Source organism: Centropristis striata, chromosome 19 (assembly GCF_030273125.1).
Source record: "Centropristis striata isolate RG_2023a ecotype Rhode Island chromosome 19, C.striata_1.0, whole genome shotgun sequence".
Taxonomy (NCBI): Eukaryota; Metazoa; Chordata; class Actinopteri; order Perciformes; family Serranidae; genus Centropristis; species Centropristis striata.
The window spans coordinates 31,934,700-31,950,061 of NC_081535.1; the positions used below are offsets into that span (position 1 = coordinate 31,934,700).

Below are 15,362 nucleotides of genomic sequence, written 5' to 3' on the forward strand. Positions count from 1 at the left end.
TCCACAGCCGGAAGTCACTCATCAGCTGCTCCGCTCCACTTCCGGTCTCCAGCGAAGATTCTTTTCTTCTTTTAAAATTAAATTAAATTGAAAATGATAAACCCTGTGACATTTTACTCAAGACAAAACAGCAAAGAAAAAAAACTTAAAATGTATTGAATATATCTAAAATAAAACTAATTTAAATAAACATATCAAAGGACTCAAATATATATATATTTTTAAAAAAAAGAATAAAAATTAAATCACAGGGTGACATTTTCTGCTTCCATTTGGTCCACAAAATCCAAGAAAGGCTGCCAGGTTGCATAGAATTTGTTGCATAGACAAAACAGACCCTTGGAGAGAGTCTCTTATTTTTTCTAGCTTCAGATGTTGCTTAGTATCTCTAATCCAATGGGAGTATGAAGGAGGAAGAGGGTCTTTCCATCTGAACACAATCAGTCGTCTGGCCAGTAGTGTGCAAAAGGCCAATGAAACGGATAACACTGACTGAACAACAGGTTATGAAATGATCCTGCCTTTTATTTTATTTTATTATTTTTGCTCCACTTTAGTCTTATTTATTTCATTTTAGTACATATTTTCCATTAGTTTGATGTTTGTTGTCACTGTCCATTTTATTTACTCACTTTCTTTGTCTGTGTGAATGAATATATGTTCGAGGGGATATAAATAAAAATGTTTGTACATTCGACATAAAATTTGATATGCACTTGAAACTTCAATAAAAAATATTGTTAATAAAAAAATGGTGATCTCCATTTCACTAACTGTGACACTGCTGACATCAACTAGCTGGAACTCTGTTGAATTAGATCAGTTACTTTAAAGGGGATGAATACTTATGCAATCATTTATTTTACCTTATTTATTTTTTATTAATTGACATTATTTTGTAAAAATCTGTTTTCACTTTGATATTAAAGAGGTTTTTTTGCTATTTTTTTTTTTAAAAAGGCCAAAATATATTGACCATGATTTAATGTGTAAAAACAAAAAAAGGGTGAAACATCCAAGGGGTATGAATACTTTTTATAGCCATTATACAATGAATTCACTGTTAATCAGTAACCCTGTCCTATCTTAATTATTCTGTTACACATCAACAGGATAAATCTGACCAACCAATAGGACTTGGACAAGTGAAAACGTAATAATGTTTGGGCTGTATCTTCATTCTTCAGATTGTGTATAACCATGCACCTTGCTGCAGGACACAGCTGGAACAACTACAGCAGCAGGGAATGATGAAACTGAGAAATTAAATAATAATTTTCAACTACATAATCAGCTACCCTTTGACACATTTTCTTCCACAGGATGTCGGCTCGATCTACAAGTGTCATATGCTTTTAATATATATATGTTTAATATAATGGTTACTGAAAACCAAAAACTCCATACGGAGACAAAAAGCTAAAAATGTAATAAATTAAATTGGAGATAAAGAAAATAGAGAATGATGTCAGTATTCATTTTACCTTTCAACAAGAAAACAAAACACTTTTATTACTACATAATTATTTTAAGTCCTTTTGTTTAAATTATTTGACCATTTAATTATTTTATTTTTTGATATTATTATCATTGGTTAATTTTAGTCTAATATACAAAATTAGGCCTCATTTCAAAATAAAAAGTAATAAAACCTGAATATTTTTTTAATAGTTATAGTGAAATAATAATTTCTTAATGGCAATGCACACAGCAGGTTATGTTAACTTTTGGTCAAACTTATGTTTTGAAAACATTGTTAATTTTTGGATGGCAGCAAAAATATGGTAACATTATTATGGTGTGTAATTTTAGATGGCAAAAAAATTGAGCATTGCAGATGTGTTGCAGACTAGTTCAAGTTCTTTTATTTGTACCCAGAGGTAGATTTTGTTTGCAGTATAGAGTCCTCAACTTAAACCAATGGGAGTTAAGAAATGGCAAGTTAAATAAAATTAAAACAAATACAATTAAAAAGTATTAAAAGTTCTTACAGGTCCAGACTATATACTTAGATATTGATGTGAACTAAAATACGAATAGCAAAAAAAAAAGAAGACAGAAAAATAAAAACAAAATAAAACAGCAAAATAAAATAAAACTTGTTTAGGTTGTAAAAACGTAGATAAAGGTTAAAATGTATATATAGAAATAGTAAATACATACATAAAAGCAACAATAAATAAACACCTGTGCAAAGCATAGCTATGACTTGTTCCTTAGTATAATGGCTGCAGGGACAAAACTGTTTTTGTGTCTTTTTGTTCTACACCTAAGGATTGTAAAGCTAAACGCCCAGAGAGGAGAAGCTGAAACTCTGTGTGCAGTGGATGGGACCTGTTGTTTAAAATTGAACCAGTAATGTGATGTAACTGTTTTGTGTACAAGGTCTCCACGTTGAGCTGAGGCTCACCCATCAGTCTGCTAGACCACTTTACTATTTGGTTGAGTGAGTTTTTATTTTTCAATGACAGGTTCCCAAACCAGGCTGCTAGTGCAAATAATAAAACTGATTCAATAAAAGCGTGATAAAAGAGGGTCATGATGGATTTGTCAATGTGGAAGCCACTCAGATTCCTCAAACAAAACAGGCGCTGATGCCCTTTTTTTACACACCGCTTCACAGTTTCACTCACTCAAATGTGAGTTTTGAGTCTATTATCGTCCCCGGGTATTTATAAGATTGCACACATTGAACAGTCTGACCTTTGATTGATGTGATTTCTTGTGTATTCATTTTTTTCCTAAAATCAATTAGCATGTCCTTTGTTTTGGCTACATTTAATTGAAGGGATGCCTCACACCATTCAGCAAAGTCATTACTCCTATACCCACTCCAATTACTATACTAACAAACTGAGCAACAAATTGCACAAAAATACCAGATGTTGCAAAAAGAATCTGCAGGTTCCACTGGTGGATCAGTCATTGCTGCATGAAAACTTCATTTCAGCAGATGTATGATGTTGTGTTATACGGAAAAAATTTTTTTTGTATGTTTGAGGAAAATGTTTAAAGGAAAGTCAAAGTTTTAATAGGTTAAAAAGATTAGGTTTTATATGTTTTTGTTAGTTCAGGTAAACAAACTGTGAGCAACAAATTGTACCAAAAGACCTGATGTATCAAATATGATACAAATCAGAATTCATATATGCAAATTGATAAATTACTATTTTTAAATTTGTCAGCAGGTTTAATAAATACTCCAGTTTAAAATAATAGAATTTTCTGGCAATTATTTCATGGTTCAGGCTTTATAGGGTTAACAAGAAGACACAAAATCAAAACACTTTTATTTTTTATTTAATATTTTAAGTTTTTTAAACCTTCAGAAGATTTTTTGGTCCTTTGGTTTAAATTATTTGAACCTTTAATTATTTTATCTTTTGATATTTCAGAGCTCAAACTGTTTTTGTAGCTGAATGTTTTTCTGCTGATGAATGTAAAGAACCCTGGTGCATTGTGGGACTGTTGTTGTTATATGAAACATTTTTGATATGAACTGCTGCATGGTGGGGCCAGTTCATTTACATTTATTCTGAAAGGGTGACAGGACGTTTTAGCATGAGTCACTGAATAAATAATCTGACAATCAATGGCTGATTTCAACAGACAAACAAGTTGAAGTTTGATGGATAAAACTTTATTGTTCCTGTGTTGACACAATCCTGGGCTGTGATTGGTCGCCTCTCAGACTACAGCAGATCATTATATAAAAAAAAACAACAATAAACAAATAAGAATCTAGCGATCCTATTGGACGACGGTGACGGGGCTCGTCCGACTCGCAGTGATGTCATCAACCAATCCCCACAGCTACGCTAACAGCTAACGGCTAACAGCAAGCAACACAGCTTAGAAAACACACACACACACACACACACACACACACACACACACACACACACACACACACACACACACACACACACACACACACACACACACACACACACACACACACACACACACACACACACACACACACACACACACACACACACACACACACACACACACACACACACAGTGTTTACACTTCAGAAATGTGGATTATTTATTTTTTTTGTTTTATTTTCTTGTTTATTTATTTATTTGGTCCTGTGTTTTATTTTGAAATGTCGCGACCGTTTAAATACTGGAACTCTTTCAGTGCTCGACTCTTTACGCTTTTTTTAATGTTTTTTCTTTTTTTTTTAACGTTGGGAAAAAAACATAACATAATATATTTATATATAAAAATAAAGTAAAGTTCTGTGCTGTGATTGGCTGATTTATGATCTGATTGTTGAGATTTATTATTCATTAAATAATAATAATAATAATGATAGTAATAATAATAATAATATCTGCTCACAGATTCTGGAACGATGAAAAAAAAACAAGAAATTATCTTCACCTAATTTTTATAATTTTGTTTGATGGAAGAAATGTTTAATTTTCTGATGTGTCATAACAAAGTTCTTTAAACTTCGTTTTGTTTCAGCTACGAACTTTTATTTTATGTTAAATATTTCAAATTTAACGCAAAAATGAGAAAAACGGCACAAATAATGAGAAAATATTTTCTTTGTTTAGGATAAATGTAAAAACAAAAGTACATTTACTTTGTTTTTGAACATCAGAACTCGATCTGTCGCCTGATTGGCCGATCAGCCAACACAAAGAAAAACAAATCTATAATGTAATCATTATAGAATAATAATTCACAAACTGAACAGAAACTTCTATAAAATATCAGAAAATAATGAAAAATGTCGTCACAGTTTTTTTTTAAAGTTAATTTTGATCAAAAACAAACATTCGTAAATTTTTTTGACGATAAATTGAATGAAAACTAGTTTGAGACTTTACTAATTTTGAGTCTGAATGTTGCAGCTCAAATATTTTTTTTATCTGAGAAACAAAAACATTTCTATTTCAGCAGAAAAATCTGAATGAAAAACATTTCATCCACTTCTCTTCTTCGTTTTTACATTCACATTTTAATTCCAATTTTTTTAAGTTTTTGGAAGTTTTCATTCAGATTTTCTGCAGAAACTTGAAAAACGTTTCGACGTGTCAGAAACAGAACGTTGAATTTTATTCAAAGTGGCGAAAGATTCAGTCTAAATTTAAACTTTGTGGAAATGTTTCAATAAACACTTCGACATTTTAAATAAAGTCGATGTGACCAATCAGGAGAGAGAGCTGGGAGCTGCTGGCTCCTGATTGGTCGGTCAGTGCGATGCGTTCATTGGCTTGTTCTGGCATCATTTAGTTTAGCACCAAAAGGAACATAAATAGTTAAAAACACACATACACACACATACAAACACACTCTCTCTCTCTCTTTCTCTGTAGAAACAGGCAGGGTCTCAGACGTCGAGGATTTCTTCGGCCGTCCCGCCGCAGCGCAGCCGGTAGCGCCCGGTCCTCCAGCTGATGGTCGGGTCCCACAGCGCCGACAGGAAGATCTGCACCGCCATCGACTCGCGGATGAACCACGCCACAGCGAAGTCCAGCTTTGAGAAGCACAGTGGGCCGGCCTGAGGGTGATGTCATCAGTCAGTAGCGAATCAGAGAACAGGGACCATTAAAACATTAGATTTATGTCTTTTATTTGATTTGATACATTTAAACTTCATTTTGTTTTCAATTTAATTTTAGATTTTTTTCTTATTTTAATGAAATTTCATATATTTCTGTTTAATTAGATTTTTTCTTATTTTAATGTAATTTTATATATTTCAATTTAATTTGATGATCTTTTTCTTATTTTAATGCCATTTCATACATTTCAATTTAATTTTCAGATTTTTTTCTTATTTTAATGTCATTTTATATATTTCAATCTAATTTGGGATTTTTATTTTATTTTAATGTTTACATTAGATATATATTTCAAGTATTTCTTATGTAATGTTAACTATTTGTTATATTTTTAATTGACTTTATCACCTTTTTAAAAACCCAAATAAAAATGTAAAATGTATAACTGTTTTATGAAACAAAAATATAGAGCTACATGTTTATAAAATAAAAATGTTAAAAAAACGTATAAAATAAAAGTTTAAATGAAAAATATTTTAGATATAAAAACAAACAGGTCCCTGTGTGTCTGATTTTCAAATTAAAAGCATGGAGTTTACCTGAACTCCAGTGAGCTGAATGTAGTCGGAGATGAACCAAGCGAGACAATGACACATGAAGAACACCATCATGTCCCACCTACACACACACACACAATTAAATATTGCTACAGTGTTTTTAAATGATTACAACTTTTATGACCTCTCAGTATAATAATAATAATAAAATGATCAGCTGTTCTCTCATGCTGCTCTCTGATTGGCCGTTACCTGAACACATGATGAGCAGCCCAGCCAATGATGAGGCTAGCCAGGAAGCACTCTGAGACGGGCTCCAGCACAGTGCCAGGCAGCATGTTGATCCTCAGCTTCGTCCACCTGAACACAAACAAACACACACACACATACACACACATCAATAACAGCTGATCACCACTACATGATGATAAATCTGCATATAAATAAATCTGAATAATCACAGAGGAAACTCTTATGTAATATGAAATCCTACACTTAAACTGAAATCAAACTGATTGTTCTGTGCAGCCGATTTTAAAGCACCTCCTCCTGTAAATGAACCTCATGCTGCACACAAATGAACATTAAATACAATAAAAAACAATGAATGCTTATAATAAAACAAGAGTAATAATTCAAAACAGTGGAAGCTGTTATAGGTGCAAAAGCGGGAGTTTTTTTAAAGTATTTCCTATTTCTTATGTAATGTTATACATTTTTATTTGATATTTGTTATTTTTTTAAATTTACTTTACCAACTTTTTAAAAACCCAAATAAAAATGTATAACTATGTTTTATGACACAGCTGATTTTAAAGCACCTCCTCCTAACCTCACGCTGCACACAAATAAACATCAAAAAAACAATTAATGCATACAATAAAACAAGAGTAATAACTTGAACGTGCTAAAGTGTAAAGATGATTTAATAAACATTGCGTCCACATTCATGAGGTAAAAAATAAAGGAAAAGCTGTGAGGTGGTGAGGTCACCTAATCATGCGGGACTGGAACTGGCCAATCGAGTACGACCCAGAATTCTGCATCGCCACCTGCGTCGCCATGGAGAACTTCCAGCCTCTGAGGACACAGAAGAAACACATCAGCTTTTTACTAAACTAGGTGACTCCACAGGTGCTAATGCTAACGTGCTAACCTGTCAGCGATGGCTTTAGCCATAAAGTAATCCTCAGCGATGTACTGAGCGAAGGAGACGAGCCCGCCAGCCTGATCCAGCACGTCCTTCCTCATCAGACAAGACATCCCCGTCACGCACTTTATCCCCGTCACGTTCGCTGAGATGTAGGAGCGAGGGTGGGACGTCCCAAAGTACACCTGAGGACGGGTTAGCATTAGCATCATTAGCACCAAGAGCTAGTCTCATGTTAGCAGCAACAGCTAGTCTCATGTAAGCACCAACAGCTAGTCCTATGTGCTAGCACCAACAGCTAGTCTCATGTTAGCACCAATAGATAGTCTCATGTGCTAGCACCAACAGCTAGTCTCATGTTAGCACCAACTGATAGTCTCATGTAAGCACCAACAGCTAGTCCTATGTGTTAGTACCAACAACTAGTCTCGTGTGATAGCACCAACAACTAGTCTCGTGTGATAGCACCAACAACTAGTCTCGTGTGATAGCACCAACAACTAGTCTCGTGTGATAGCACCAACAGCTAGTCTCGTGTGATAGCACCAACAGCTAGTCTCATGTGTTAGCACCAACAGCTAGTCCCATATTAGCACCAACAGCTAGTCCCATGTTAGCACCAACAGCTCGTCTCATGTTAGCACCAACAGCTAGTCTCATGTGTTAGCAGCAACAGCTAGTCTCATGTGTTAGCAGCAACAGCTAGTCTCATGTTTTAGCACCAACAGCTAGTCTCATGTGTTAGCAGCAACAGCTAGTCTCATGTTTTAGCACCAACAGCTAGTCTCATGTGTTAGCAGCAACAGCTAGTCTCATGTGTTAGCACCAACAGCTCGTCTCATGTGTTAGCACCAACAGCTAGTCTCATGTGTTAGCACCAACAGCTAGTCTCATGTGTTAGCACCAACTGTTAGTCTCATGTGTTAGCACCAACTGCTAGTCTCATGTGTTAGCACCAACTGCTAGTCTCATGTGTTAGCACCAACAGCTAGTCTCATGTGTTACCACCAACAGCTAGTCTCATGTGTTACCACCAACAGCTAGTCTCATGTGTTAGTAGATGTAGCATGTCTTTAGCGTGTTAGCGTTACCTGCTCCAGTGTGGCTGCGAAGCCTTGGCGGTCGGCAACATATGGCAACCCATGGACCAATCCCACCTTCTCGGTCATCTGATTGGTCAGATCTGTCAGGGTGTCGGGTTTCACTGCAGCACACACACACACACACACACACACACACACACACACAGTTAGCATCAGCACACACAAAGTTTCAGTGTCTGAAGCCCATATGTTCACAAAGTCTCCGGACCTCTGATTCCACTGTCACAGATCCAGATCAGGCCATATTTGGCTCCTTCGTAGCCCGGCATCAGGTTGTTGATCTTCGGGTTGATTCCAACTTTCTTCCCTCCTGAGAACCAAAGAACAACACATGCTAACATTAGTTGCAAACAAAGGACTGAAGAAAGTGATTTACAGATCATTAAATAAAGTCAGTTTTTACAAATAAACAACAATAAACAACAGAATAAGTTGAATCAGAACACACAGAAGTGTTTTCTCACCGATAAATAATCGAGCGTCTACATTTGGATATTTGCCCAACAACTTTTTACAGACGTCAACAGCTGGATCGTCTTGATCCTGAACGCACAACAGGATCTCATACTGCAAAACAAACATGGTCAAGTTACTGCAACAACCCTGCAAGGGGGCAGGGGGACAGTAGACGCAGCAGGGGGACTGTAGTTTGGGCAGGGGAAAGGAAGTCGGGGCAGGTAGACGGGGCAAGGGGACGGTAGACGGGGCAGGGAGGTGGTAGACGGGGCAGGTAGAAGGGGCAGGGGGACGGTAGACGGGGCAGGGAGGTGGTAGATGGGGTAGGTAGGAGGGGCAGGGGGACGGGGCAGGTAGGAGGGGCAGGGGGACAGTAGACGGGGCAGGGAGGTGGTAGACGGGGTAGGTAAAAAGGGGAAGGGGGATGGTAGACAGGGCAGGAGGGATGGTCGATGGGGCAGGGGGACGGTAGGCGGGGCAGGGAGGTGGTAGACGGGGTAGGTTAAAGGGGAAGGGGGATGGTAGACGGGGCAGGGGGATGGGGGTCGGTAGACGGGGCATGGGGATGGTAAATGGTACAGGAGGGATTGTCGATGGGGCAGAGGGTCGGTAGATGGGGCAGGGGGATGGAAGACGGGGCAGGGGGATGATAAACGGGGCAGGTAGAAGGGGCGTGTAGAAGGGGCAGCGGGATGGTTGACAGGGCAGGGGATTGGTAGATGGGCCAGGGGAATGGTAAATGGGGCAGGGGATGGTAAATGGGGCAGGTAGAAGCAGCAGGGGGACGTAGACGGGGCAGGGGGATGGTAAATGGGGCACGTAGAAGTAGCAGGGGGATGGTAGACGGGGCAGGGGGACGGTAAATGGGGCAGGTAGTTGGGGCAGGGGGATGGTAAATGGGGCACGTAGAAGTAGCAGGGGGATGGTAGACGGGGCAGGGGGACGGTAAATGGGGCAGGTAGTTGGGGCAGGGGGACGGTAAATGGGGCAGTTGTGAAGTGGCTCATGTGGAATTGAAGGTTGTCAGCTCGTTGGCGGGTCGTTATCGTTACCTTTGGATAATCCATTGTAAAAAAGGTCTCCAGGTTGGAGATTAGGTTTGGGTCGACGCCCTTCAGCGGCTTCAGCAGAGAAACTCCTGCCAGCTGCGCAAACGGCTGTTTGACCTCTGACCTTTTCTTGTTGAGGTGGAGACGCCTTAAAGACACAGAACACAGATCAGATAAACAACAAAAAAGTTGGTCCTCTTCAGTTCAGTTGGTAAGCTGATGCACGGGGAAGTGAAGTCTGGGACAGCAGACGATTATTGACGCAAGTGGAAGATGGTCACGTTTCTCCACAGATTTAAAATAAATAAAAGATGGTGTGACAAGGAGTCACGACGTCCAATCAATGAGCTTCGGGTTCATTTCCAATAAATCAGTGTGAAAAAGCCCATACAGATGATTAAACTTCCTCAGCTGTATAAAATGTTTTAAGAACTTTAACTTTGCAGGTGTTCTCATAGGGATTATATAACAGAATCCGTTCAGTCTGAAAGTACTGGAGAAATCTTGAGGGTCAGGAAACCTTCTTGTCTAAATTAAATTATGGTGCAGATTAATGATAACTGTGACCACAGAATTCAATGACCTTTCAAGGAATCTCAAGGTACCAACTGTTGATCTTCAAGTCTTTCCAGGTTGTTTGTGTTTCAGCATCTTAAACTGACCTTCAGTCTGCTGATGCTCCGCTGCACCAAACCCCTTTACTATACCGGTTAAATTTAAGGTGCCGCGATTATAGAGAGAAGTAAAGTTACTACATACAGAAAGAAAATTAACCTACATCTATTTTATTTGGAAAATGTATTGATTTACTATTATTATCTATCAATTACAATAGATCATCAGTAGAGGTAACAGGGGTTTCTGTTTGTTTTCTGGGAGCCTGATGTCCATCAAAGCGCTGCAAGTACTGAATCCATCTGCTGACAATTTTCTTAATTGAGTCGGTCTAAAAACTGGAAGAACAGAGTGAAAACTGTCCATCGCAGTTTCAGGAGACGTCTTTAAAGAACAATATGTAACTTTCTCCCTCAAACCAAACCATAATAAAAGACAGAGCGTTTGTGTTTATGGACCAGAAACCTGTAAAAACACTCAATGCAGCAGTTTCATGTTAAAATCAGTGTTTTTTAAAAGCAGTTTGGTGAACACGGGATGCCGTGGAGGGGCAGCGAGCTAAGGTGCTGCCAGTGTTCACTTAAATGATAAAAGTCAACGCCTGGAAATAGGGCTGGGCAATAAAACGATAAAGATAAACTGTAAAACTAAGATTTTGTTATTTACTTGGAGTTGACCAACATATTTAATGTATACTTCTGTAAAACCTGAAGTATTGAGATTTTTTAGTTTGTTAAATATGCCTATTTTATTAATTGAAATACAGTTCTACAGTACATGTGTCATGTTCAGCTTCTGGCAGCAAACAAATAATTAAATCAAAATTAACCCCTTGATATCTTCACACGTCAATTAAAAAGAGTAAAAGAAGCTTTAAGCCCGACAGAAATAGTGAACGGATTTATATTTACATATATGAAAAAAATATCGTGATTGGACCGTATCGACCAGAACTTCCTGAACATTTAGTTTAATGATATAAAACGGTTAAAATCAGGCAAGAATGATCTATTATGACACCGATAAATCACGGCAATGCTCCTGGACATGCAGTGAGACATTTAGTGTGTGTGAAGGAGACTAGAGCCGAGTGGTGGAGAGACTCCGGGCATCAGACGAAGGTTTTCCTGCCTGCAGCAGAAACATAAATATTACTTAATCAGATGGTTTCTAAATGTGATTCTGAATCAGGAAATCCCCGGCTAACGCTGCCGGACCGTGATGAACCGAGTCCAGACCCGGGACTGTAATCCGTACGGAAGAGCACATTTCAGCTTCGATATATAAACTGTCCCAGCTCGATAATTAAGTAATTAATTAATTAATGAATGAATGTTTAGAGGCTACAGGGAGCCCTGAGTGAGCGGAGCTAGCAGGCTAGCGGCTAACCAGGAAAACGCCCAACTGATAACCGTTCAGACACGGAGGTTTACCGGCCGTCACACCGCCACAATCCGCCGTGAACTAACCGTCTGTCCCTTTAGGGTTTCATCCTGAAAGTGACATTAACGTTAAAACAACAGAAACACAGACGGGAAGCAGCAGCTAGCTGTTAGCCTAGCTGTTAGCCTAGCCGTTAGCCTAGCTGTTAGCCTAGCTGACTCACACATAGATGATGGACATGAAGTGCATCAGCCACAGCACGAAGAACAGCCCGCCGCCGAAAACGGCCAGGCCCTGCGTCAGCAGCTCCACCACGGCCATGGCACCACCGGCAGCACCGGGCTCTCCGGGTTCACCGGCCCCACCGGGGTCTCAGGGGTCTCCGGGCTATCCGGGGTCTCCGGGCGGTGTGCGGGTCTGGCTGAGGGAGGCGGAGCTCGGCTCGTTCGGACCTCCGGGGCAGCGACCGGTCCGGGTACGGAGCTCCGGTAGCGGGGACAGAGAGCGGCCTCGGCCTGGGCTGCTGGTCCAGGTCCGGGTCACGGTGCGAGCTTCGGGGGTTTGACAGTCACCAGACCGGCCGACGGTCAGCTGACCAACCGGGGGAGCGGCTGGCACGAGACGCTGCTAACAGCTGCACGCCACTTCCGCTAGACTTCAAAATAAAAGTAATTTAAAGCTCTTACCATTCAATTACTGTTTGAAAAATGTTTTATTTGAAATATATGGAGGCATTATTCAACTAGTGGAGTTCTAGAGCAGTGTTCCTGTGGGGGCCCAGGAGGGGCCAGTGTTTAATCAGAGGGACATTAAAATACGGCAAAGATGATATTTAAGCATTCAAAACTTTCATTTTAGCTTACCGTATTTAAACATCTCATTCAAGTATATTTGGAAGATACAAATACATTGATTGAAACAATGAGACTTACCAACAATAACAGTTATTTTTGTAAGACAATGACATTTCTCATTTTTGTGAAAAATTACTTTTATTTTATTTTTGAAAGTGCAGCACAGTGCGAATGATCTTTTATTGCACAATTAAACTATTATACAATGTACACTTCTGGGTTCCTTTTGTGTACAATGAGATATTGTTTGAACAAAAAATAGGTAAGAATTGTTCCGTCATTCATCGTTATACATTGATCATTTTATTATTAATTTGACACAGGGGCCACAGCAGGGGCCAAGGGCTTCTACACAGGGGCTCCTGTAGACCACTGTGAAGAAACGCCACTGTATTCAACTGATTAAATGTTTGTTCCTTTGTATTATGTAATAATTCCCTGACTGATTTAATTAAATCACATATTTATTGACTTGTAAAAAATTGGGAATTTACTTCAGTGCATTGGGATCTATATTTCAAAAGTATAATGTCTCATTTCATTGCTATGCGGACGATGTACAAATATATTTACCGCTAAAAATGAATAACCAAACCTCTGTGCAGGTCTTATTAGACTGCCTGAAAGACACCCAGTCATGGATGGAAGCAAACTTTCAGTCAATTAATAAAAACAAGACTGAAATCATTTTATTTGGCCAACAAAATATTTTAGATGGCTATGACAGCGCCATTGGTAGCCTTGAATCTCTGTGTCAACCCTCTGCAAGAAACCTTGGGGTTATTCTGGACTCTGACTTCAAGTTTACCAAACAGATAAGCTCCACAGTCAAAACTAGCTTCTTCCAGCTACGGCTACTGTCTAAAGTAAAGGCTTATCTCCCCACGAATGACTTTGAGCGAGTCATTTATCACGTCACGCCTAGACTACTATAACTCTTTGTTTGTTGGTCTTGACCAGTCAGCAGTGTGCCGCTTACAGGTTGTCAAAAATGCAGCCGCCCACCTGCTGACTGGAAAGAAACGGCGTGATCACATCACCCCCATCCTTGCATCTTTGCACTTGCTACCTGTACATTTTAGGATCCAGTTTAAGGTTTTATTAATTGTTTTTAAGTGCTTAAATGGTCTGGCACCGTCTTATTTATCAGAGCTTTTAAAACCCCACAGTACTTCCAGAGCACTTAGGTCGTCTAACCAGCTGCTCCTGGTCGTACCGCGGTCCAGACTCAGTACTCGTGGGGACAGAGTCTTCTCTGTGGAACAGCCGACCTCTCCAGGTCAGAGCTGCACAGTCTGTTGAGCACTTTAAAACATATAAAAACCTATTTATTCTCCTTGGTGTTCAGTCCCAGCTAGGCAAGAATCCTTGGCTTTCTTTTTACTTTTTTACCCTTTTATTTTTATTTTTTATCTCTAACTCTTTTTTAAATTGAGTTTTTATTACTATTTTATTGTTTTATTGTTTTTAGTATTTATTGTTTTCATTGTTTTTATTTATACCTATTTGTGTATGATTTTATTCTATTTTAATAACTGTACAGCACTTTGGTCAACCGAGGTTGTTTTTAAAAGTGCTCTATAAATAAACTTTGACTTGACTTGACTTTATTGTCGCATTTATTATTCATAAATATATTCATTGATTTAAAATGTATTTATTTTAATACACATAAGTAGTATAACTAGAAAATATAAAATAGCTTTTAAAATAAATTTAAAAAAAGAAAAACATTTTAAAGAAAGGCATAAAATGTAACATTAAACAGAAAAGTAAATAAATGGGGGAATTAATACAAAAAAATTAAAATAATAATTAGAAATCAGATCAAAAAATCAGAAAACAATAATAATTTACCTCACATTTTATTAATTAATGTCTACATATATTTCTGGTACACTTAATCTCATATTTATTGATTTATCAAGTCATTTATTCATGTTTATTTATTTTGGCTTTTGGCAGCAAACAAACTCCATTCAATAAAATGTTAGAGCTGTAAAAATAATCACAATACCATTCTCCACTTTTTATATGAAAAATCCTGAAAATTTTTTAAAAAGACTCTTTAAATATATTCATGACATTAACTTTACAAGGCCAATATATATTTATTTAAAAGCATAGATTAATACATTAATTAATTCATATTTCTTTTGAATTAAGAGTTTCTTAACACACCTGATCAGCTGATAAGCCCCGCCCCCACAGGTGAGTCAGCGGTTTTATTATGAATTCTGTTGTTATGATTTTATGTGATAGGTGAAGGGTTTTGCCTACCTCCTGTCCACTAGGGGGCAGTGCAGTATTAGTTTTGCTACAATGTTAGGTAGGAGTTAGTGCCAGCCATTTTGGGGAATGTCTGCTTACATGTCAGACACACATTTCTGTGTTGCATATTTAGCATGTGATCACTTAATTCATGTAAGTATGTTTATCTTACCATGTTCATTTTGAGTTAGTGATTTGTATTTTGCATTCACTTATGTTGTTGTTGTGCCTGCAGGGCTTCCACATTGCTGTCGTTAAAGCAAACAAACTGACATCAAGGAGTCTTTCTTCAATGGGAGCAGCTGACGGCAGGACTGCTTATCACAAACAGCCAACAAACTGTCTGTTACAGCAGCTTCATGAAGACCAGTGAATAATAATAATAATAATAATAA

At 38.2% G+C, this 15,362-nt stretch overlaps 1 protein-coding gene across 1 annotated transcript; it reads right to left on the reverse strand.

The window, feature by feature from the left end:
- Positions 1 to 3,618: 3,618 nt before the first annotated feature.
- ugcg (UDP-glucose ceramide glucosyltransferase) lies at positions 3,619 to 12,449 on the reverse strand. Its single transcript, XM_059358273.1, has 10 exons — positions 12,066 to 12,449; positions 9,848 to 9,992; positions 8,804 to 8,906; positions 8,548 to 8,649; positions 8,328 to 8,440; positions 7,243 to 7,421; positions 7,080 to 7,166; positions 6,339 to 6,446; positions 6,129 to 6,207; positions 3,619 to 5,525 (listed from the first exon to the last, which is right to left on the reverse strand). Exons 1-10 carry the CDS (start codon positions 12,161 to 12,163, stop codon positions 5,355 to 5,357), a joined length of 1,185 nt encoding a protein of 394 aa, XP_059214256.1. The 5' UTR covers positions 12,164 to 12,449; the 3' UTR covers positions 3,619 to 5,354.
- Positions 12,450 to 15,362: the final 2,913 nt, after the last annotated feature.